The following is a 23340-nucleotide window of genomic DNA, read 5'->3' on the forward strand; positions in this document are numbered from 1 at the left end:
GTCCACAGAACCTTTTTCTTCAGGGTATCTAATGAGTCTATCTTTTCCTGGAACACATTCTGGGAAATGCTGCTGTGACCTGACAAGCTAATGTATGACACTGCTGACAATCAAGATTTTTGTGGGTGGCAGTGATTGTTCTTCTAAAGCCCATCAGGAGAACAGTGCACAGTTTTTAGATCCATTTGCCAAGGCTCTGTTTTGCTTTAGTCTATTCGTGTAAAAAATAAAACGAAAAGACATAACTTGTACCCAGATGTCACCTACATGGTGCCTATCATCCTGTAGAATGACTCATCCTCTGAAAATAGTAGTGTTCATTGTCTTGATAGTGAACAATGCTCTTTCATTTACAAAGATGAGGCCCAAAATACCAGGTTTCCTAAAATTAGCGTCACTTGTTAGCCCACCTCCTTCCTCGGGTCAGTCTTTTTTATTTTATTTCATTTTTAAAATTTTTATTTAATTTTTATTTTTGGCTGCGTTGGGTCTTCGTTGCTGTGTGCGGGCTTTCTCTAGTTGCGGCGAGCAGGGGCTACTCTTCGTTGCGGTGTGCGAGCTTCTCATTGCGGTGGCTTCTCTTGTTGTGGAGCACAGGCTCTAGGCGCACAGGCTTCAGTAGTTGTGGCACGCGAGCTCAGTAGTTGTGGCTCGCAAGCTCTAGAGTACAGGCTCAGTAGTTGTGGCGCACAGGCTTAGTTGCTCCGCGACATGTGTGATCTTCCCTGACCAGGGCTCGAACCCGTGTCCCCCGCATTGGCAGGCGGATTCTTAACCACTGCACCACCAGGGAAGCCCCAAAGCTTTTAATTTAGATGAAGTCTAATGTATCCCGTTTTTTGTTTGTTTTGCGGATTATCCTTTTGATGTTGTTTCTAAGAACTCATCGCCTCACTGAAGGTCAAAGATATTTTCTCATGTTTTCTTCAAAAGTTTTATAGTCTCATGTTTTGTATTTAGGTCCGTGAGCCATTATGAGTGAATTTTTGTGCATGATGTGAAGCATGGGTCAAAGTTCATAGTTTTGCATATGAATATCCAATTGTACCAGCACAATTTGTTAGACAGACTCTTCTTCCTCCTTTGCATCTTTGTCAGAAATCAGTTGCTTACATCTGTCTAGGTCCATTTTCCTTATTCTGTCCCACTGATCTGTTTTTCTGCCCTTTCACTACCATATTTGTGTGTGTGTGTGTGTGTGTGTGTGTGGTACGTGGGCCTCTCACTGTTGTGGCCTCTCCCGTTGCAGCGGATGTGCAGGCTCAGCGGCCACGCAGGCTCAGCGGCATGTGGGATCTTCCTGGACCGGGGCACGAACCCGCGTCCCCTGCATCGTCAGGCGGACCCTCAACCACTGCGCCACCAGGGAAGCCCACTACCATATTCTTTTGATAACTTAGTTTTATAGTAAGTCTTAAAACTGGGTAGTGAGTACTACAAATTTATTCTTTCTAAAAATTGTTTTAGGTTTTCTACTTCCTTTGCAGTTTCATGTCAATTTTAGAATCAGTCTGTATCTACAACAAATCCTGTTGAAATTTTGATTGGGATTGCATTTAATCATGACTATTTTTCTGAGTATTGACATCTTTATTAGGTTGAGTCTTCCAATCCACAGACACAGTATTTCTCCCTTTATTTAGATCTTTTTTTTATTATTTTGTGGTTTTCAACAGACACATTCTTTGCATATATTTATAAATTGATACCTAAGTATTTTATTTTTTAAAGCAGTTGTTAATAGTATTTTATTTTTAGTCTCAGTATTAATGTATTCATTACTAGTGTATAGAAATAAAATTTATTTTTGTATGTTTACCTTATGTCCTGCAACCTTGCTGAACTCATTTATTAGCTCTAGGAATTTTTTTTTTTTTTGGTAGATTCCTTGGCATTTTCTACATAGACAAGCGTGTCATCTGGAAATAGGGACATTTTTATTTGTTCCTTTCGTATCTATATGTTTTTTATTTCCTTTTCTTGCCTTATTGCACTGATTCAAACTTCCAGCACTATGCTGAATGAATGTTGAGTACGGACATACTTGTCTTGATCCCAGGCTTAGGGGGGAAAGCATCTAGTCTTTCACCATTAAGCATAATGTTAATTACAGGGTTGGGTTTTTTTTTGTTTTTTTTTTCGCAGATTTATTTATCAATTTGAGGAAGTTCTCTTCTATCTCTTCTGTGTGTTCTGAGAGTTTTCACCAAGAATGGGTGTTGAATTTTGTCAAATGCTCTTTCTACATCGATTAATATGATCATGTAGTTTTTCTTCTTTGATCTATTAATATGGTAAATTACATTGATTGATTAAAAAACCCCTGGAATAGTATCCCTGGACTAAACCTAGGTTGATCATGGTGAAAAATTCTTTTTATAGGTTGTTGAATTATATTTGGTAATATTTTGTTAAGGATTTTTGCATCTATATCATGAGGAATATTGGTCTATAGTTAGCTTTCTTTATTACTGTTCTTTGTCTGGTTTTGGTATCAAAGGAATGCTAGCTTCATAAAATGAACAGTTAAATTCTGTTGGTTAATTGAATTGTTGTGTTCTTACTTATTCTTGCTGATTTGTTTTCTATCTAGCTGGTCTGTCAGCTGTTGAGAGAGGGGATATTGAAGTCTTTATGTGGATTTGTCTGTTTTTCCTTTCAGTTCTGTCAGTTTTTGCTTCACATATTTTTGCAGCTTTGTTTAGTGCATACACATTTAAGATTGCTACATCTTCTTGGTGGATTGATCCTTTTATCATTATATTATGCTCCTCTATGTTTCTGGTCATTTTCTTTATTCTGAATCTACTTTCTCTAACATTAATATAGCCACTTTTGCTTTCTTTTGATAAATGTTTGCATGATATCTTTTCCTACCCTTTTACCTTCAGCCTGCCTGTGTCATATTTGAAGTGAGATTCTCATAGATTGCATGTTTTCGATTCACTCTGTCAGTCTATCTTTTAATTGGCATATTTAGGCCATTTACATTTAATATAATTATGACTATGTTAAGGCTTAAGTCTGCCATTTAATTTTTTGTTTTATGTTTGTTCTTTCTGTTTTTTATTGTTTTGTGTTCTTTTTAAAAATTAATTAATTAAATTTATTTATTTCTTTTTGGCTGTGTTGGGTCTTGGTTGCTGCACGCAGGCTTTCTCTAGTTGTGGTGAGCGGGGGCTACTCTTCGTTGTGGTGCACAGGTTTCTCATTGTGGTGGCTTCTCGTTGCGGAGCATGGGCTCTAGGCACGTGGGCTTCAGTAGTTGTAGCACGCGGGCTTCAGTAGTTCTGGCTGGCGGGCTCTAGAGTGCAGGCTCAGTAGTTGTGGCACACAGGCTTAGTTGCTCCACAGCATGTGGAATCTTCCCAGACCAGGGATCGAACCCGTGTCCCCTGCATTGGCAGGCGGATTCTTAACCACTGCGCCACCCAGGGAAGTCCCTTGTGTTCTTTTTCTTTCCTTTCTGTGGGTTAGTTTATATTTTGATTTATCTGTTGTGTTTTTGAGTGTATCTCTTTGTGCTTTGCTCCAAGAAGATTTGCATTCTCCTCTGATGTGAGACAGGGGTTGCTAACAGGTTGGGACACTCCAGCTGGCATCCAAGTTCTTTCCCTGAATGTGTTAACCCCTGGTTCCAGCCCCTCACTTTCTGGGTGGGGTGGGGGGGCTCACAGTGGTGACCGGATCTCAGTGGTGGCATTTGCATTTGTCAGCAGGACTCAGTGCTGTCTCCGTGTTTGCTGTTGATCTCTGCTCAGATTTTCAAACTACTTTTGCTTGTTTGTTTGGGGGAGACCAAGGGGGATGGGTAGGGGAACCTACTTAATTCTATTACTTGGAAAAAAATAATCTGGAGACAGAAGAAGTGTGTTTGTTGTGCTTTATCCAGTTTCCATGCTGTAGTAGCAGGACTCCTCAGACCATCTTGTTTACCATGTTTTTGCTGGAATGCTGGTTCCTTGAGGTTCCAGTAAATTCCAGTACTGTCTATATGCTCTCTTGTTAGAAATAGCTGCTGTTGATGCAAACTTGTGTATATAGGATGGATAAAGAACAAGGTCCTACTGTAGAGCACAGGGAACTATGTTCGATATCCTGGGATAAACCATAATGGAAAAGAAGATGAAAAAGCATATATTGAATATATATGTATAACTGAGTCACTTTGCGGTACAGCAGGAATTAACACAACATTGTAAATCAAGTATACTTCAATAAAATTTTTAAAAAATAGCTGCTATAGGGCTTCCCTGGTGGCGCAGTGGTTGAGAGTCCGCCTGCCGATGCAGGGGACGCGGGTTCGTGCCCCAGTCCAGGAGGATCCCACATGCCGAGGAGCGGCTGGGCCCGTGAGCCATGGCCGCTGAGCCTGTGTGTCCGGAGCCTGTGCTCCGCAACGGGAGAGGCCACGACAGTGAGAGGCCCACGTACCGCAAAAAAAAAAAAAAAAAAAAAAAAAAATGCTGCTATTAATGTCTCTGTTTTTCTAATCTCTCTATAAGTGGGGAGAGAGTGGAGAGTAATTATGAGACTGTATTCCTAGTTTTGTTTTGTTTTGTTTTTTTAACCGATATGTCTCTCCATTTTCTCTTTAGGGCAGAGAAGACTGAAGTTCTGAGCGAAGACCTTCTTCAGGTAAGGTTGTCGTTGGCCTGTAGCTCATAGGTGCCCAAGACACATATTACCTTTCACAGCCGAGCCCTTCCCGATGCTGTCCAGGCTGCTCCACTGCTGCTTATCTGGTCTATTTAGAGACACAGCTTTTATCCTTTATGGTAGCCCCTTGCCTTGTGGACACCAGTCCGGGTGAGGTTTTTCAGGAGACATTTGAAGGTGTTTGATTGCATGGTTAGCAGAGAGTCCCTGAGTCTGTGATTCCCCTCCTGTTCTCCTGTATTGGATGTTGTCTCTGCAGAAACCTGAGTCAGTCTTGTCCCTTGATTGTCCAGACCCCGTGACCCCACTTCTGACCTCCCCTCACCCAGAAGCCCCACCCACTGCTCTGTCCACAGGTGGAGAAGCGGCTGGAGCTGGTGAAGCAGGTCTCCCACAGCACACACAAGAAGCTCACGGCATGTCTGCAGGGCCAGCAAGGGGCGGAGGCCGACAAGCGCTCGGTAAGTGCCCTCCCAGCCCTGGGGGATGTGAAACTCGCCTGCTGACGGACCAGGCGGTGTCTGAGAATTGTCTTGTGGTGTGGCAGTGCCTCGCACCTCGCCGTGCCCTTTAACCTGCCTGAAGCATCCCCTACCCTCACCAGGCAAGATTTGGTCCCCATCCTTGTCTTCCCCAGACAGGGGCAACGCCTGAGGAGAGCAGGGGCGTGCTGAGATCCCACCGTTAGGGAGGCCGTCACCTTTCTCTTACCCCAGCTGTTTGTTCATAGCTTCCATTTGCCTCCGTAGTATCTTAAGATCACATGCAAGATAATTACAGGGCTTCCCTGGTGGCGCAGTGGTTGAGAGTCCGCCTGCCCATGCAGGGGACACAGGTTCGTGCCCCGGTCCGGGAGGATCCCACATGCCGCGGAGCGGCTGGGCCCGTGAGCCATGGCCGCTGAGCCTGCACGTAAGATAATTACACTGTGGTTTTGGAGGTTACAGGTGACCTATAAAGGCTCTTATGAAAATTGTTTTTGCTGTAATGAAGCAATAAAGAGAACCTGCTACGTGGAAGTGCTCCAGGGTCTTTGTCTAGAAGGGCATTAGTACTAAAGGCACTGCATCGTGTGACTCCATCGAATGAGCAGTCCTTGGAGTGAACAGTCATGAAGATTCGCTTCCCTTTGACCCCTCCACCCCCCGCAAGTCCACCAGAGATGAAAAGCTATTCTTAGCTGTGCACTTGGCTTTGTTACAGGGGAGATGCAATCTAGGGGGTTTCTTTCCTCCTTGAGTTTATGATCGATGTGTTTGGTGTCTGTCTGATTTTCTCTGGCCTGGAGTTCTTGTTCACTTCTCTTCCCGGTGGTCGCCCCGAGCCCCCCAGGGTCTACTGGTCTCGCTTGTATAAGTGATCATGGCATGTGCCCTGATCCTTCCACCATCTCACGCTACAGGACCAGAACGGCTCCGCTTGCTCTAGCAATCATTCCATTTTCTCTTCCCAGCCCTGGTTTCTTCTTTCTTAATATTCCCAGCAGGAATCACTCACGTGTGGGAGAAATAAAATGTTTACAGCTTTGGAAAGTGTCTATGGAAATACTTCTGTGTCTATCAGGACTTTCAGCAAGGGGAGCCTGACAGTCTAAAGGCAGAGTTTGCAATACTGCTTTCGACATGAAACCCTTTCATCAAGCAAACACGTATATGGGACTCCAGAAGCTGGTCCATGTGTGGAGCCTGTAGCCAGGCCTGCCTGTGACCCACTTCCGTCCTTTTGTTCCAGAAAGCACTGTTTTTAAAACAAGCGGTCAAGGGACTTCGCTGGCGGTCCAGTGGCTAAGACTCCACGCTTCCACTGCAGGGGGCACAGCTTCGGTCCCTGGTCGGGGAACTAAGATCCCACATGTCTCTCGGCCAAAGATAAAGTAAAATAAAATAACTGGTCAACAGGAATGTATATTTTGGTATCAAGAGTAGCATCTGACTGTTGGCACCAGAGTCTTGAAACTGACCTTTGGTGTTGGTAGGTTGATTACTGCTAGCTTTATTTCTCGAGGATAAGGTCAAGTTCCCCAGATGTATAAGCTTTTAATTGGATTGAGGGTCTTGCGAATTATATAGGAGGCTTTTGGCTCTCCAGGTTTTCTAAAATATCATGAATCGATAGCAAACTTGGGATGTGGCGAGGCCGACAGGTCAGAAGACGATTGGCACTGAGAAGGCAGCTAGTTACTCGCGCTTCCCCAGAGGAGGGGGCACGTGGGCCGCGCGGGGAGCACCGGGATGTCAGGAGGCGCAGGCCACACTGGTGCAGTGATTACCGTATGAACCGGACAGCTATTCAGTGGACCTGGAAGAAGTCTGCAGTGGAAATAACTGAGGCATGTACAGATCAGTGATTTCACCGCACAGATGACAGGTGCTTGATTTTGTCCATGATTTCTTTTTTTTTCAGATTTTTTTGATGTGGACCATTTTTAAAGTTTTTATTGAATACGTTACACTATTGCTTCTGTTTTACGTTTTGGTGTTTTGGGCCGTGAGGCACGTGGGATCCTAGCTCCCCGACCAGGGATCAAACCCCCTACGTTGGAAGGCGAAGTCTTAACCACTGGACTGCCAGGGAAGTCCCTGCCCATGATTTCTTGAGCTGAGCAGTCTTTCCTTATTCTCATCTGACTGAATAAATGATCACACTGAAAAGAAATTCAGAGTGACCTTTAAGGACAAGCTAAAGGTGACAGCACTGACACTGATAAAAGTGCTTTTAGGTTAGGGCGCGCGATGTGTGGATTTTCCAGAGACGGGAAGGCGTTTGGCATTTTTGAGCAACGTGAAGGTGGCCCGAGTGACTAGAGATTAGGGAATGACAAGGAGAGGGTATGAGATGGGATGGCAGGGCACCCGGTCTCACCATGGTCAGCATCAGGACTTTCCCCCCAAGATCCGTGGGAGGCCAGCGTGTTATTCAGAAGTAACATGATGAGATTTGTTGGTGATTGTGTGATGAATGGATAAATGGGGTGGGGCTATGGTGGAAGTCAGGATCCATTTAGACAGGTAGGGGCGCAGTCAAGGTGGGACGCGATGGGGTCAGTGAAGATGGAGAGAGGTCGGAGATGTGATGGATGTTGGACGTAGGGTACAAGGACTTGGCAATTGAATGGATGTGGAGGTACGAGGAAGGGAGAGGGGTTTCCAGGTCCCTGACTTGAGGACTTGTTGAATCCATGGGAGTTCATGAGATCACCCAGGGAGAAAATACAGGTGAGAAGACAAGGGGCCTTGAATCAAGACCCCTCAGGAACTACAGCATTGGAAGCTCTAACAGGAGGAGGACCTAGCAGAGAAGGGTTGGTACTGTTAATCCACCCATTTGCTCAGATCTACATCCCAGGCATCATCCTTTATCCTTACTTTTCATTCTTTCCCCGTGTGCATTTCAGTAAGTCCTGCTGGCTCTTCCTCCAAAGAATCTCCATTTGCTTTAACGTTCATCAGCCCGGTCCACGCAACAGTCATCTGTTGTCTGAACACAGCAGTGTTCCCTTCGGGGTCTCTGCTCTCCACTCCGACCCCCCCGACCCTTCATCATCTGGTCTCTACAACTGCCTGAGTGAGTGTTTAAAATGAAATCAGGGGCTTCCCTGGTGGCTCAGTGGTTGAGAGTCCGCCTGCCGATGCAGGGGACACGGGTTCATGCCCCAGTCCAGGAAGATCCCACATGCTGCGGAGCGGCTGGGCCCGTGAGCCGTGGCCGCTGAGCCTGCGCGTCCGGAGCCTGTTCTCCGCAACGGGAGAGGGCACGACAGTGAGAGGCCGGCGTTCCGCAAAAAAAAAAGAAATCAGATGCTTCAGTCCCACCAAAGGATTCCCACTGTAGCACAAAATCCCAGCTTCTTAGCTTGGCCCGTGGTCCCTAATGGTACATCTTCCACCTGCATCTCAGCTCAGCTCTTGCCCCCGCCCACCGTCCGTCCTCCTCTGCCCCCATCATCCTCCTCCAACTGCACTGACCTGTGATTGAACTTGCCTTGTTCATATCCATGCGGAGCCTTCATGTGGGATCTACCCTCCACGTGGAATATTCTTACCCAGCATTTCAGGCCAGCAACTTCCTTTTATTTTATGTTAATTTTATTTAAGTATAGTTAATTTACGATGTATTGATTTCTGCCGTACAGCAGAGTGATTCAGTTATACACGTATATACATTCTTCTTCATATTCTTTTCCATTATGGTTTATCACAGGATATTGGGTATAGTTCCCTGTGCTCTAGAGTAGGACCTTGTTGTTTATCCATCCTGTATATAATAGTTTGCATCTGCTAACCCCAACCTCCCAATCCATCCCTCCCACTTGGCAACCACAAGTCTGTTCTCTGTGTGAGTCTGTTTCTGTTTCGTAGATAAGTTCATTTGTGTCATATTTTAGATTCCACGTGTAAGTGGTATCATATGGTATTTGTCTTTCTCTGACTTACTTCACTTAGTATGATAATCTCTAGGTCCATCTGTGTTGCTGGAAATGGCATGATTTCCTTCTTTTTATAGCTGCGTAGTATTTGATTGTGTGTGTGTGTGTTTGTGTGTGTGTGTGTATACCAGACCTTCTTTATCCTTCTTTATCCATGCGTCTGTGGATGGACATTTAGGTGGTTTCCATGTCTTCGCTGTTGTGAATAGTCACACCGGCAACTTCTTACTGTTTGATTCTCAGTTCAGATGTCACCGTCTTGGTGCAGCTTCTCTTACCACCTGATGTGTGTGCTCCCTCCCTCCCCCAGTCACATCCCCCTATTTTATATTCTTCATAGCATGTGTTATCCTCTAAAATTATCCTGCTCATTCATTTGCTTCTGTGTCTGTTCCCATCACCAATATGTGAGCTACGCGGGAGCAGGGATCTTGTCTTCCCATCACGGCTGCATTCTCAATGCCTAGAACGGGGCCTGCCACATGTAGGCAGCGCTAAAAATAGACGTGTCACGACTGGATGGCCCATGCCTATTTTAGGCACAGAACCTGCCCAGCGCATCGCGCCAGTTTGACTCGTTCCTATTCTTTACGGAAGCAATTTAGCGTGATGGCTCCGAGTTTTAAGTGCTGGGATCTGACCCTCCAAGGTGGAAGCCCAGCTCTACTGCTTCCTAATTTTGCCTGACAGTGGGCAAGTCAATTACCTCTCTATGCTTTGGTTTCTTGCCTTGGAAAACAGTAATAACAATGAATTCCTACCCAGTAGGGTTTGAGAGTTAAGTGAGGTAATACACGTAAATGCCTAGCACGGTGCTTGACACGAATACACAGTAAAGAAATAGAAACTGCTACTGTAATTAGGGCCCCGCGGTGAGTCCAGAATCACCGCTGAGAACTGCTGAGCCCCGAGGAGCAAGTCTGCCTGGATTCGCGGACAGTGGACAGCGGTTTTCAGAGATGGAGGGGCGTGTGTGTATGTTTAGGAAACAGAGTGGATATTAGAATAAGACTTTCTGTCTCTGAGTCATCCTACAAACTGTGCTGCTGATGCCTAAGGTAATTTTAGAGAGAACGCTCATCTCAGACAAGTCAGATCGACTACTTCCAAACCCTGGAACGTTCTGTCTCCCCTTCCCTCAACTCTGAAGGATCTCTCGGCACACTAGAATCAGGGAAATGCGTATTTTAATAGCTTCCCTTTGACCCGGAAAACCACTGGTCAGGGCGAAGCTCGCTAAGTAAGGTCTCTTTACCTGGGCGCTAATGGTCCCCGGAATAGTGGGTGATGCTCTCAGCCTAGACCCTTGTCTGCAAGAGAAACACATTTTGGCAGCTTTTCTGGACAGGTGGGCCATTGAATCCTTCAGAGATTCAGTATCCTTCTACGTGAAGTGGGGGTGAGCAGAGTGTGGAGGAGAGAGCAAGTAATACCTCAGTCACGGGTAGGCATCAGGTTAAATAAATCAGCACAGTACCCCGCGTCGACCGAGCCCTCAGCTTTTCCTTTGTCTCAGAGCATCTCTTTAGAAATAGAAATAATTTGTAGTCTGTAGTGAGTTGCAGTCCATTAACTTCCTCTGTTCGCCCGCCTTTGATTATAGATTTTCACTATCCCCTTTTTGACGTGTAAGTATGTCACTTTAATCCATTTCTTCCTTCCTTTTTTTCTTTTGGTAGCTTCCTTCTAATTGCTTGATTCTTTTCTTTTTTTTTTCCTTTTCCTTTTCTTAATTTCTTGACTCTTAAAAGCATCTACACAGCGAAGACTCACCACTAATTGAGGTTTCACCCCATTAACACCTGTGCCCTTGGAATCCAAGTGCTCACATCACCCTCAGTGTCTCCCCTGCAGTGAATGCTTTCTTAGGAGCCTCACCTGGGCCACAAGCTCAGGCCCTAGCTTGTGGCCTATATCCCCTTACACCATCACTACAGGACTTGTTTAAATACATGTTGTCATCTTCATTCAATGATCTGTGTAGCCATTTCAAAAAAAAAGGCTGAGGCAGCTCTCTATGTCTTGATAGGAAATTACATGAATGATACCTCTACATGAAAAGGAAAGCAAAGGGTAGAGGGGGTTATATCATGTGTTAACAGTTGTGAGGGAAAATATGTCCACTAAAAATGGGCACATGGGGCTTCCATGGTGGTCCGGTGGTTAAAACTCCTAACTCCCAATGCAGGGGGCCCAGGTTCCATCCCTGGTCGGGGAACGAGATCCCACATGCCGCAACTGAAGATCCCGTGTGCTGCAACTAAGACCCGGTATAGCCAAATAAATAAATAAATAATTTTAAAAAATGGACACACACTCACGTATACAATTGGATCTTCTTAGAATATTTATGGAAGGATACATAGAAAACTGATCACTGGCAAGGTTTCTGGAGAGGGGAACCCCGTGGCTGAGGGTTAAGGATGGGAGAAGACTTTCTGCTGTAAACCCTCCAGCACCTTTTGAGTTTTATACCATTTGCTTTTCAAAAATGAATTCATTTGAGATGGAGAAAGAGAGAAAGCTTATTCTCCACGTGAAAATCTTAGCAATTAACGTGCAGTTGAAACAGGAATAGCTTTCTCGTCCTGTGGTCCTTCGTCACTTAAAGTGGCTCTCTTTGCCACCTAAAAGCATCTCATAATCATCAGTGAGGATGTTGAGTGACTGGAAATGACTAGAAGATAAAGTTGGCCCCCTGCTTGGGAGAAGGGCCCCTCCAGTCCTACCATTTCCAGCTCGTTTTTCCTGTGTGAATCTGGAAACCAGACACCTGGCTGTCCCCTCACCACCTCCCTCCAAGACCGATGGCTTTGTAGTCCTCAGGGCTGTTCTGTGCTTGACCTACAGTCTGCTAGGCATCCCGGGTGTGGTTTTCTGCTCCACTCACTGCCAGGACAAATCGGACTGATCTTCTTCATTTGGAAAAACTCCACTCACTGGTAGATATATTTCTCCAAAGGATGCCAACTTCCAGGCCATTAGAAATTGCCTGTCATCTGCTGTAGGCAAGATCCTCCCTTGCCTGGCTTCCTTGTCAAATTCTGAAGAAGGACTCAGAAAGGGCTTCAGTCCTGCCTGAAAGGCAGCTGGGTCATGGGTCTCTGGATCCTCAGCATAAAGAAAATGGTCTTGTGTGGCTGTACTCTCTGACATTCGGGGTGGGGGGGAGCATCTTCAGTGGTTGGTTATTCAGATATTTTAGGAACTTGCAGATTGAACACCTTTCTTTAAACCCAAACCTCAGCACTCTTGATGTTTTGGGCTGGATAATTCTTTGTTTCTGGGGGCTTTCTGATGCACTGCAGGATGCGTAGCAGGTATCTAGTGCGTATCTACCCACTAGATACCAGGGACGTCCCCCACATGGTGACAATCACATACATCTCCAGACTTTGCCAAACGTCCCGGGGGGACAAAAATTACCCCGGTCAAGAACTCTAATACCGTAATCCATCCTTTTTCTCTGAGCGTAACAAATGTTATACCTGCACAACTCCTTTTCTTTTTTAACCGCTTTAGACATTTTTCTAAAATGTGCTTTCAGTAACTTCTTTTTGAAAGGTGAGGGTGGGAGCAGATGCTCTCCGAAGATACTGTTCCTCTGCCTTTAATTAAGTCTCTGGAAACCTGGACCTAATAGCTCTGTAGGACAGCTAGAAAGTGGTGTTTACATTTGGATATATTAGTACTTCGTTGCCTGGTCTCGTTTTTTACCAAGAACAATGTCCCATTTTATGTGAAATGACGGGGTAGCAAGATTATTCCTCGAGTGAAAGGGATCAGACCTCTGTGGGGTGGACGTGTCTAAGGGCAGGGAGGGGGTTCTATTTTAGACCCGTTGAGGACACCTGGTGTCCTGGGCTCCCCTCCACCTGGACTAACCCCAGGAACCCTAGGAACTTCCATACCACTCTTGGGGGTTGGTCTACCTCCTGTGACCTTCCCCGGAGATACCTAGAGCCCATGGGTCTCCTGGGGATGTTCAAACCAGATTCCTAAAACTCCACCTCCAGCTAGGTGCTGCTCTCAAGTCATCCAGTTGCCTGTCTCAGGATTGAGTTCTTTTCATCTGATCATGTTGTTCTTAAGCCCTCAGTGGTCCCCAAGTGCCCCTAGAAGGAAACCCCAGTGCCTGCCTCTGGTTGACGAGGCCCCGCACCATCCCGCCTCTCCCCCCTCCCCCAACCTCTCCCCCAACCTCTCCCCCATCACACACTGTGCTCCAGCCACGCTGGTCTGTGGGGACGCAGAGCCAGCTGAGCTGGCTAGGTAGCCCACCTCCGGGCCTTTGCACCTGCAGTTCCTCTGCCTGGAATGTTTTTTCCCAGGTCACCTGGAGGTATGGCTGACTTTCTCTCCCTTCAGGTTGCTTCTTAAATGTCCCCCCTCGGGGGCGGGGGGCAGTCTTTTCTCCTCACCGCCCCCTCCCCACAGCTGCCCACTCTGCCCATTGTCCTGCTTTCTGCTGTTCCCATGGCACTTCCCACTCTCGAAAGGGTCTCCTTCAAAGTGTCTGTGTTTAGTGTCTGTCTCCCTGCCCTGGGATGTAACTTCCATGAGAGCAGTGTCTGGTCTCGGTCACCACGGGCGTGGTACCCAGATAGGCACCCCATTCATGCTGGGGAGTAAGCGAGTTACAGCCGAGGGTCTCTGGGTGCTAAGACAGGAGATTCTGGGCTGGGAGGGGCTCCATCACTTTCTGTTTGAAGAGCTGTCTGTGTGGCAGTGTGGACTGGAAGACCCGAGGGTATCTAGCTGTTCTTTTTTAAATTTTTTGGCCGCGCTGTGCGGCATGTGGGATCTTAGTACCCTGACCAGGGATTGAACCCGTGTCCCCTGGAGTGGAAGCACGGAGTCTTAACCACTGGACCGCCAGGGAATTCTCAGATATCTAGCTGTTCTTACCTTGTTGTTCTCCGTGTGTGCTGGGTGGTTCCAGCTCAGGAAGGAGAGGGCTTGTTGACACTTAAGGAGGGAAGATGGATTATGCTGTGGTCCTTCTGGCTGCCCACCTCCCTCCCTCCTTCTTTCCGTCCCTCCCTCCCTCTCTTCCCACATAACATAAAGCTTACCACTTTAGCTATGTTAAAGAGTACAATTCAGTGACGTTTAGTACAGTCACAAAAGTGTGCAACTACCACCATGATCTACTTCCAGAACATTTCTGTCGCCCCGAAAGGAAATCCCGTACCCATTAGTCAGTCGTTCCCCTTTCCCCCTCCCCCCAGCTCTTGGCAACCACGAATCTACCTTCTGTCCCTATGGATTTGTTTATTCTGGATATCTTATATAAATAGAACTGTACATTATGTGCACATTTGTGCCTGGTTTATCTCGCTTATTGTGGTGCCTTCAGGGTTCACCCATGTTGTAATCTGTGTCAGGAGTTCGTTCCGTTTTTATGGCTGTATAATATTCCGTTGCATGGATAGACCACATTGTGTTTATTCACTCATCCGTTGATGGACGTTTCTGCTGTTTCCACCTTTTGGCTGTTGTGAATTGGGCTGCCCTTTGCATCATGCACATGTTTTTGTTCAGCCATCTGTTTCAAATTATTTTGAGTACATGCCCCAGAGTGGAATCGCTGGGCCATATGGTAATTTTGTTTAACTTCTTGAAATGCTGCCAAACTTCTCTACAGTGCTGGACCATTTTACATCTCTACTGGCAAAGCATGAAGGTTCCAATATCTCCACACGCTCACCAATATTTATTTTTTGTATTTAAAAAATAAATTATTAATATTATGAGAGCCATCCTCGTGGGTGTGAGGTGGTATCTAATTGCAGCTTTGATTTGGGTTTCCTTAATGACTAATGATGTTAAGCGTCTTTTCATGTGCTTATTGGCCATTTTATATCTTCTTTGTGGAGTATACCTTACTTTGATGATTATTTTGTTTGCATTGTAATTCTGTGTGAACATTTTTCTCTCTCTTCCTTGACCATAAGCTGCCTTATTTCTAAAATGGGGCTAATATACTTCTTGAGAGAGATGATTTTTAGAAATTAAGGCATGGCTCGAATCTTTAGCATAAGTTTGAAATCTTCTCCTTTTTCCCTGCTGCTATGCTACTTCGTTTTAAAATGCAGCATGTAGGGAATTCCCTGACAGTCCAGTGGTTAGGACTTCACGCTTTCACTGCCATGGTCCAGGTTCAATCCCTGGTTGGGGAACTAAATTCCCGCAAGCAGCACAGCGCAGCCAGAAAATGAAATGAAATGAAACAAAATGAAAATTAAATTAAAAATGCAGCATGTAAACCTTAGCCTTATTTTCCGACTTAGCAAATTTAATCTTCTGAATTTTGACATCTCTGAGTCTAACTCACCATTGTATCCTCTGAATTTTTAGGTTTTATTCATATTTTAAAGTCAGTTTGTTTCTTAGCTAATGTAATATCTAGGCAAGTATTTGACTTCTTGCTATTTTAGTGTAAGTGGGTGACTGTTGAAGTAGTTTTCATTACCACGTTTTCTTCCTTTTCAGAAAAAGTTGCCTTTGACCACACTGGCTCAGTGTCTGGTGGAAGGATCAGCTCTCCTGGGAGATGACACGCTTCTTGGGTAAGGCAATTCCATGTATGGGTTTGTGCTAAATCTAGGTGAGTCCCCATCCTTACAAGGGGACTAACAGTCCTCACGGAGATAGTGAGGACACCTGTGGCCTGGCTGGAGACTGCACAGGGAAGAAGGAAAGGTTGCCGGTGAGAAACTGAGGCCCCAGGTCCAGGAGTCATAGTGTCTGTGCAGGTGGCAGCTCCCAAGGGGAGAAGTTCACATGAAACTGTTGGGACTTCCCTGGCGGTCCAGTGGTTAGGACTCTGCACTTCCACTGCAGGGGACACAGGTTCCATCCCTGGTAGGGGAACTAAGATCCCGCATCCCGCATGCCGGTAGGGGGCGGGGAAGGCTGTTGAAGGACACTTGAAATCCCTTGGGCTTCTGCAGAAGCAAATATGAAATCTCTCCGTGTCAGATGTCAGAACTTATAGGATTCCCAGAAGAGCAACCCTTGCTGATTTCGAGCTCGCAATAAAAACAAACTAAATATAGAATCATCATGAGAGGCGGTCAGTATGCACAGTCTGTGGGAGAATCAGACCCTGAAAATGAAAAATAACGGACAACCTGAAAGGAAATGGACAGTAATTACGTTTAAAATGAGATTTAAAAATAAAGACAAAACACAATAGGGGTGAAAAAAGAAGAGGCAGAATCAAAGAAAAACCAAATAGAACTTTTTAAGAATTCAAATTATATTTATTATAATTTAAAAACTTACTTGAGAGAAACTGGAAGTTGCACACAGATACGGAAGTTGGTGAACTTAAAGAGGTCTGGAGTTTAGAATTTACAGAATAAAGTACAAGAGGTAAGGATACAGGCAGCATTAAATGGAGAGACTCAGATGGCAGGATGTAAAGATACAGCATTATGTGTAGCAGTCGCTCCTGAAGAAGAAAATAGAAGGGGAAATTTATGGTTGAAGTTTCCTTTTCTAGATTTGAATACAAACATGAGTGTTTAGATTTAAGAAGCACCAAAAGTCCTGATTGAGATCCACCGAAAGAAATCCATCCCTGGACACGTCGTCATAAAACTACACCCTATTAATAAAAAAGAACTTTAAAATCAACCAGAGAAAGAGATAATTGTGTATAAAAGAGCAATTAGAGTGATAACAGACTATTCGGGAGGCACAATAAATGCCCGGAAATAATGGAGGAGTGTCTTCAAGTAGTGAGTGAAAATATATCTAGATGCAGTGATAGACTAAATCTTTATTCAGGAATAAGGGGAAAATAAACATATTTTCGGGCACAGATTTAGAGAAGTTACTGCTTGCATGTTCTCACTGAAAAACTAGTTAAGGATGTGTGAAGTAGATTATGTCCAGAAGAAAAGAATGAAATGCAGATAACAAGATAGCATTTTAAAAAAAAAGTAGTGGGACTTCCCTGGTGGTCCAGTGGTTAAGACTCCACCTTCCAGTGCAGGGGGCGTGGGTTCGATCCCTGGTCAGGGAGCTAAGATCCCACATGCCTCGCAGCCAAGAGACCAAAACATAAAACAGAAGCAATATTGTAACAGATTCAATAAAGACTTTAAACATGGTCCACATCAAAAAAAAAAAAAAAATCTTAAAAAAAAAAAAAGTAGTGTGGGAATTCCCTGGCGGTCCAGTGGTTAGGACTCCCTGCTTTTACTCTGAGGGCCTGGGTTCAGTCCCTGGTGGGGGAACTAAGCTCCCACAAGCTGTGCAGTGTGGCTATAAAAAAAAAAAGAAGAAAAAAAAAAAAAACCAGAAAACAAAAAACCTTAAAAAAAAAATAGTGAATGTGGTGTAAGGGACGTTTTCTCTCTTCCCATCTTAGGTTCCTTCACAGGGCCATGCAAATTAAATTGACAAAAGACAGATTAATAAGAGAATAGCATACACATTTGATTAACGTGCAGTGCATACATATGGCAGAACTTGGTGATGAGTAACTCAAAGGGGTGGCTGGAACTCGGGCTTATATAGCATTTTAAACCAAAGAACAGTGATGTTTAGAGACGTGACAAACAAGACAGAGGAAAAAAATGTTAGTTTCTATGGCAACGAATTGTAGGAAGGTAAGTATATGAGGGACTAGTAGAAGATAAGTGTTAGTTGGTAAGGTTTGTAATGTAGAGACCACTGGTGCCGTCTCTGGGCTGATAAGGGTCTAGAATTATCTCTGGTGATTAACATCTGTCTTTCCTGGTAGAGAGGAAAGACATGTCCTGCTTTTAGGCAAATAGGGGAAGGGTGGAGAGCTTTTTTTGTGTCTGCTTCTTCTCCATTGCCTTCAGTTCAAACTAATCCTTACGCCACAGTGGCATACTTTGGGGAGGTGTATCCTGCTACCCTTCAGTTTAAAGAAATATAAATAAACATTGAATTAAGAAACAACAATATAAAAATAATCTGGGGGCGGGGGCAGTTAAAGCAAAGGAAAACTAAAATACTAGAAAATAATAATAGGGAGCTTTGCAAAGGGCATCAGTGTTTCAAGCTCTTGTATGAAAGGAGGATAAAGGTATTACATTTAAATTTAAAGTGAAGTGTGCATGTTAGGAAGGTAAGAACGACCACAAGAAGAAAAGTAATAGAACGTGTAACTTCAAAATTAGGTGGAGGATGGAGAGAGGAATAAACAAAATAGAAAAAAAGAAGCCCACAGAACGGACTAAAAGAGAAAAAAAAGGGGCTTCCGGTGGCGCAGTGGTCGAGAGTCTGCCTGCCGATGCAGGGGACACGGGTTCGTGCCCCGGTCCGGGAAGATCCCACGTGCCGCGGAGCGGCTGGGCCCGTGAGCCATGGCCGCCGAGCCTGCGCGTCTGGAGCCTGTGCTCCGCAACGCGAGAGGCCACAACAGTGAGAGGCCCGCGTACAGCAAAAAAAATTTTTAAAAGGGAAAAAAAAAGGTCAGCACAGAAAAGCATAACAATAGAAAACAGAAAAATGAAGGTAATAGCAATTAGTGCCTCTATACCTGTAAATCGTACACAGCAAATGGAATAAACTCAACTGTTTATAATATACAGACTCTCAGGTGGGTAAACGTGGAATCCTGTTGTATCAGTGTGTTCTTTCTGAGAGACTTGCCTGAAACGTAGTGACACAACAAGGTTGAAAGTAAAGGATGGAGGACACCAGGTAAAGATGCCAGAGTGAACACACACATCTCATTTTTGTTCCCTTCCAAAACGGACTATAATGCGGGGGGTTTTTTTCTGAAAAGACATAAACCCACAAAGGCAGGAAAAAACAGGAGAGAAGACAGAGGGTTTTGTGAGCTGTAAAGCATATGATTGACTGGAACCTGACTTAGCAAGTCCCAGAAAGCTGACTCTTAAGGCAGAAGTAGGATGTGCAGAGAGCTGAGATGTTCATACCATGAAATGCTGACAAGGCTCAGGAATTGGCGGCCCCAGGGATCTCAGGAACAGTGGGTCGTTGGAGGGGGGTGGTGATGAAAATCACAAATGGGGGTTGAAAGCTAGTCAGGTGCTATTTGGATCACTCAGACCCAGCTCTTATCCACACCGCTAGGAGACTCTCATCCCCTTGCCCCCAAGCCCAGCAAAAGTCTGGAGCTTCATCTCTGGGGAGGGTAAGACGGAGCATCCCGAGACTGGGGGCACTGGGCACAGTGGAGCATAGGGGTAGCAGTCAGTAAGGTACTTAGATTCTTGAGAGATAAGAGAAGATGAAATAAAAAAACAGGACGTTAATTAAGAAATACAAGAAAGAAATAGTCAGAGATCAAAAGCAAACTCATAGAAATGAAAAATATGACCTTCTCAGTAGGTTTGGAAGCTAAAGTTGAAATCATCCAGAAAAGAGAGCAAAAGACAAGGACACGGAAAATAGAGAAGTTAGAAGAATAGAGGGCCAATCTAGGAAGTCTTAGACCTAAATAACAGGAATTGCAAGAAGAGGAGAGGAAGAAATCATAATTATAGTTTAAAAAATAATCCAGGGGGGCTTCCCTGGTGGCGCAGTGGTTGAGAGGCCGCCTGCCGATGCAGGGGACACGGGTTCGTGCTCCGGTCCGGGAAGATCCCACATGCCGGGGAGCGGCTGGGCCCGTGAGCCATGGCCGCTGAGCCTGCGCGTCCGGAGCCTGTGCTCCGCAACGGGAGAGGCCACAGCAGTGAGAGGGCCGCGTACCGCAAAAAAATAATAATAATTTTAAAAAATTAAAAAAATAATAATCCAAAGATATTTTCCAGAAGTGAAGAATGTGAGTTTCTATATTGAAAGGGCCCACGGATCTCCTAATACAATAGGAAAGATTAACCCTATGCCAGGACTCACCAGTAGTGAGTACTCGTGACAAATAAAAGATTCTACACCTTCTAGAGAGAACATTGTCATATACGAGGGGTCAGGAATCTGAATTCTTCCGACCTTACCAAAAGCAATAGTGGAAGCTGGAAGATTATTATTATTTTTTTAAATAAATTGATTGATTGATTAATTGGCTGTGTTGGGTCTTCATTGCTGCATGCAGGCTTTCTCTGGTTGCAGCGAGTGGGGGCTACTCTTCGTTGCGGTGTGCGGGCTTCTCATTTTGGTGGCTTCTCGTTGCAGAGCACGGGCTCTAGGCGCACAGGATTCAGTAGTTGTGGCGCGCAGGCTCAGTGGTTGTGGCTCACGGGCTCTAGAGCACAGGCTCAGTAGTTGTGGAGCATGGGCTTAGTTGCTCCGCGGCATGTGGGATCTTCCCGGACCAGGGCTTGAACCCGTGTCCCCTGCATTGGCAGGTGGATTCTCAACCACTGAGCCATCTGGGAAGCCCGAAGCTAGAAGGTTATTGAACAATGCCTTCAAAATTCTGGAAGAATATGAAGCATAGAATATAGTCTCCTGTCTAACTTTCATCTAGCCTGAGGGTAAAGAGAAGTTGTGACACGCAGGGTCTCAGAAGATGGACTTCCCACACACTTTCTCAGAAAGCCGAAGCGTGGTGGGCCCACAGTGAGGCAGTGACCGAGACACGCAGGGGTAGGGGAGTAGGAAACAGGATCTCCAGCCCAGGACAGGGAGAGAGAGAATCCAGCAAATGGTGAAGGGGGATTTCAGGAAGACCGCCGTGCCTGGAGAGAGAAGAAAACTCAGTGCAGATGGACACGGGTCTGGGAGAGACTGCTTCAAGAAGATGAAATATGAATTCACATTGGGGTGGTTCAGTAGCTTAAGAGACAAGAAGAGTGGCAGAGGATTTGGGGTGCAGTCAGGTACACAGAAAACTAAACAAGCTGAAATAAGGCAATTATCAACTCCCAAGAGAACAAATAAATGTGCAGGAAGGACCAGTAATCATAGTGCCTAACCCAGCTTTGCTCCGAATAGCAGATGGAGTCAAAAGGTGGTGTAAAGACTAAATTTCAACTGATAGAAATAAATGGAGGAAGGGGAAATGCAAATAGAGCTAATTCTCATTTCCCAAGGTTGAGAGTCAGTTCACAGTTCTAAAAAGAAGCAGCAGTTGACATAGGGAGCTAAGAACCAGAAAAATCAGAGAAAAGACACCATTAAAAAGCTACAGAGAGGGGCTTCCCTGGTGGCGCAGTGGTTGAGAGTCCGCCTGCCGATGCGGGGGACACGGGTTCGTGCCCCGGTCCAGGAAGATCCCACATGCCGAGGAGTGGCTGGGCCCGTGAGCCACGGCCACTGAGCCTGCGCGTCCGGAGCCTGTGCTCTGCAACGGGAGAGACCACAGCAGTGAGAGGCCCGTGTACCACAAAAAAAAAAAAAAAAAAAAAAAACCGTTTACATCCATGGTTTGACACTGAACCTATTCTTCTGTTACTTGCCTTTTACATTCATCATTATGTTTGGGGCTTATCCATCTTGATATACATGCAGAATTAGATGAAACCCAATGATGAATGTAAAAAGCAAGCAATTGAGCTGACTGAAGCAGCTGTATCATGTAGTGCATGTGAACACATACATATATAATAAAAGTGTAAAAGTATGGACAGGGGGACTTCCCTGGTGGCACAGTGGTTAAGAATCCACCTGCCAATGCAGGGGACACGGGATTGAGCCGTGGTCCTGGAAGATCCCACATGCCGCGGAGCAGCTAAACCCATGCGCCACAACTACTGAGCCTGCGCTCTAGAGCCTGTGAGCCACAACTTCTGAGCCCACGTGCCACAACTACTGAAGCCCACGTGCCTAGAACCCGTGCTCCGCAACAAGAGAAGCCACCGCAATGAGAAACCTGCGCACCACAACGAAGAGTAGCCCCCACTCACCGCAACTAGAGAAAGCCCACGCGCAGCAACGAAGACCCAACGCAGCCAAAAATAAAAATTAATTAATTAATTAAAAAATATATACGGACAGGAAAAGTACATACTAACTTTAGAATAGTACTACCTCTTTCCATACTTTTGTTAATTTGTAAAAACTTTTTACATGAGTTTCAGGTAACATGGTACCGTGAAAAGGGAGGGCTGCTTGTATGCCCTTCAGGGGAAATGAACATCTTAGAAATATTGTATTCTCCCGTCTAGGAATACGGCATAACTTTCTACTCATTCAGGTCTTATGTAATTCGCTCATTATTAATAAACTTCTACATGGTTTTCCCTTCCATTTTTTCACTGGAAAATCGTCCGCTCCTCCTATATTAAATAAGTTTTCGTGGCTTGGGAGAAGGAGTTTTCTTTCCGTTAGAGCCTACTGACATTGAGGTTTTGGTATGTGTTTGAAGGTATGTTGGTTTGTTGGCACACTGACTTCAGCTGTTTTCTCCAGTGGTCTCAGGAGGGAGAAGCATCTGGCCCTTTCCAGGCCTGTGGATTTGGCATGTGTGACTCTGTTCTCTCCACATCTCTCTTACTTTCCCCACAAATCCCCTTTCAGCCCAGGCACACAGTAGGTACTCAGCATCCTTTAGAAAGTAGGCAGTGTCGGAAATGACCACGTGCAGCAAGTTGGCGCAGCCGTCAGCTACTTTATTAACGCCATCTCGTGAGTGCTCACCTGGACGGGGGGTGATGGGTCACATCTTCCTCTACAGGGCACTCAGGATGGTTTTTCTTCCCTTCTGTCGCAGGAAGATGCTGAAACTCTGTGGCGAGGCGGAGGACAAGCTGGCGCAGGGGCTGATTCATTTCGAATTGCAAGTCGAGAGAGACGTGATCGAGCCCCTGTTCCTGCTGGCCGAGGTCAGAAGCAGGAGTGAGGCTGGGCCCGCGTGAGCGGGGAGGGCGGAGTGGCGGGCTCTGGGGTCCTTCTGCTCCGGCCTATTTCTACCCCTCACCCCACTCTGGGGCACAGTGTTTCACTGGGGATCATTCCTACCCGACTGCCTGGGGTTCCCCAGCCTGCTAGCCCTTTGAGCTGCGGGCTCCCCCCTTCTCCCACCCACCCCCTCCTCTGCTGGCATCCCCATGGGTGAAGCTGCAAGGCTGGCGGCATCACCGCGTCCCCTGCAGGGTCTCCGCCCCATCTCCACCCCTGGCCTCCACCCATCTCAAGTCTTCGGTGAAATGAGCAGTGGAATCTAAAATAGGACACAAAGGAACATAGCTACGAAACAGAAACAGACTCACAGACATAGAGAACCGACTTGTGGTTGCCAAGGGGGAGGGGAAGGGATGGATTGGGAAGTTGGGATTAGCAGATGCAAGCTATTATAGATAGAATGGGTAAACAACGAGGTCCTACTGTACAGCACAGAGAACTATATTCAATATCCT

At 45.7% G+C, this 23340-nt stretch overlaps 1 protein-coding gene across 1 annotated transcript in view; it reads left to right on the top strand.

Moving 5' to 3' along the window:
- Positions 1-23340, top strand: part of ARHGAP44 (Rho GTPase activating protein 44) — a 142230-nt gene that overhangs the window by 65971 nt on the left and 52919 nt on the right. The window contains exons 3-6 of the mRNA XM_065898067.1: positions 4599-4638; positions 5016-5120; positions 15581-15657; positions 22695-22806. Of these exons, the coding sequence (XP_065754139.1) occupies positions 4599-4638; positions 5016-5120; positions 15581-15657; positions 22695-22806 (334 nt within the window). The remainder of the gene's footprint in view (positions 1-4598; positions 4639-5015; positions 5121-15580; positions 15658-22694; positions 22807-23340) is intronic.

Source organism: Phocoena phocoena, chromosome 19 (assembly GCF_963924675.1).
Source record: "Phocoena phocoena chromosome 19, mPhoPho1.1, whole genome shotgun sequence".
Lineage (NCBI taxonomy): Eukaryota > Metazoa > Chordata > Mammalia > Artiodactyla > Phocoenidae > Phocoena > Phocoena phocoena.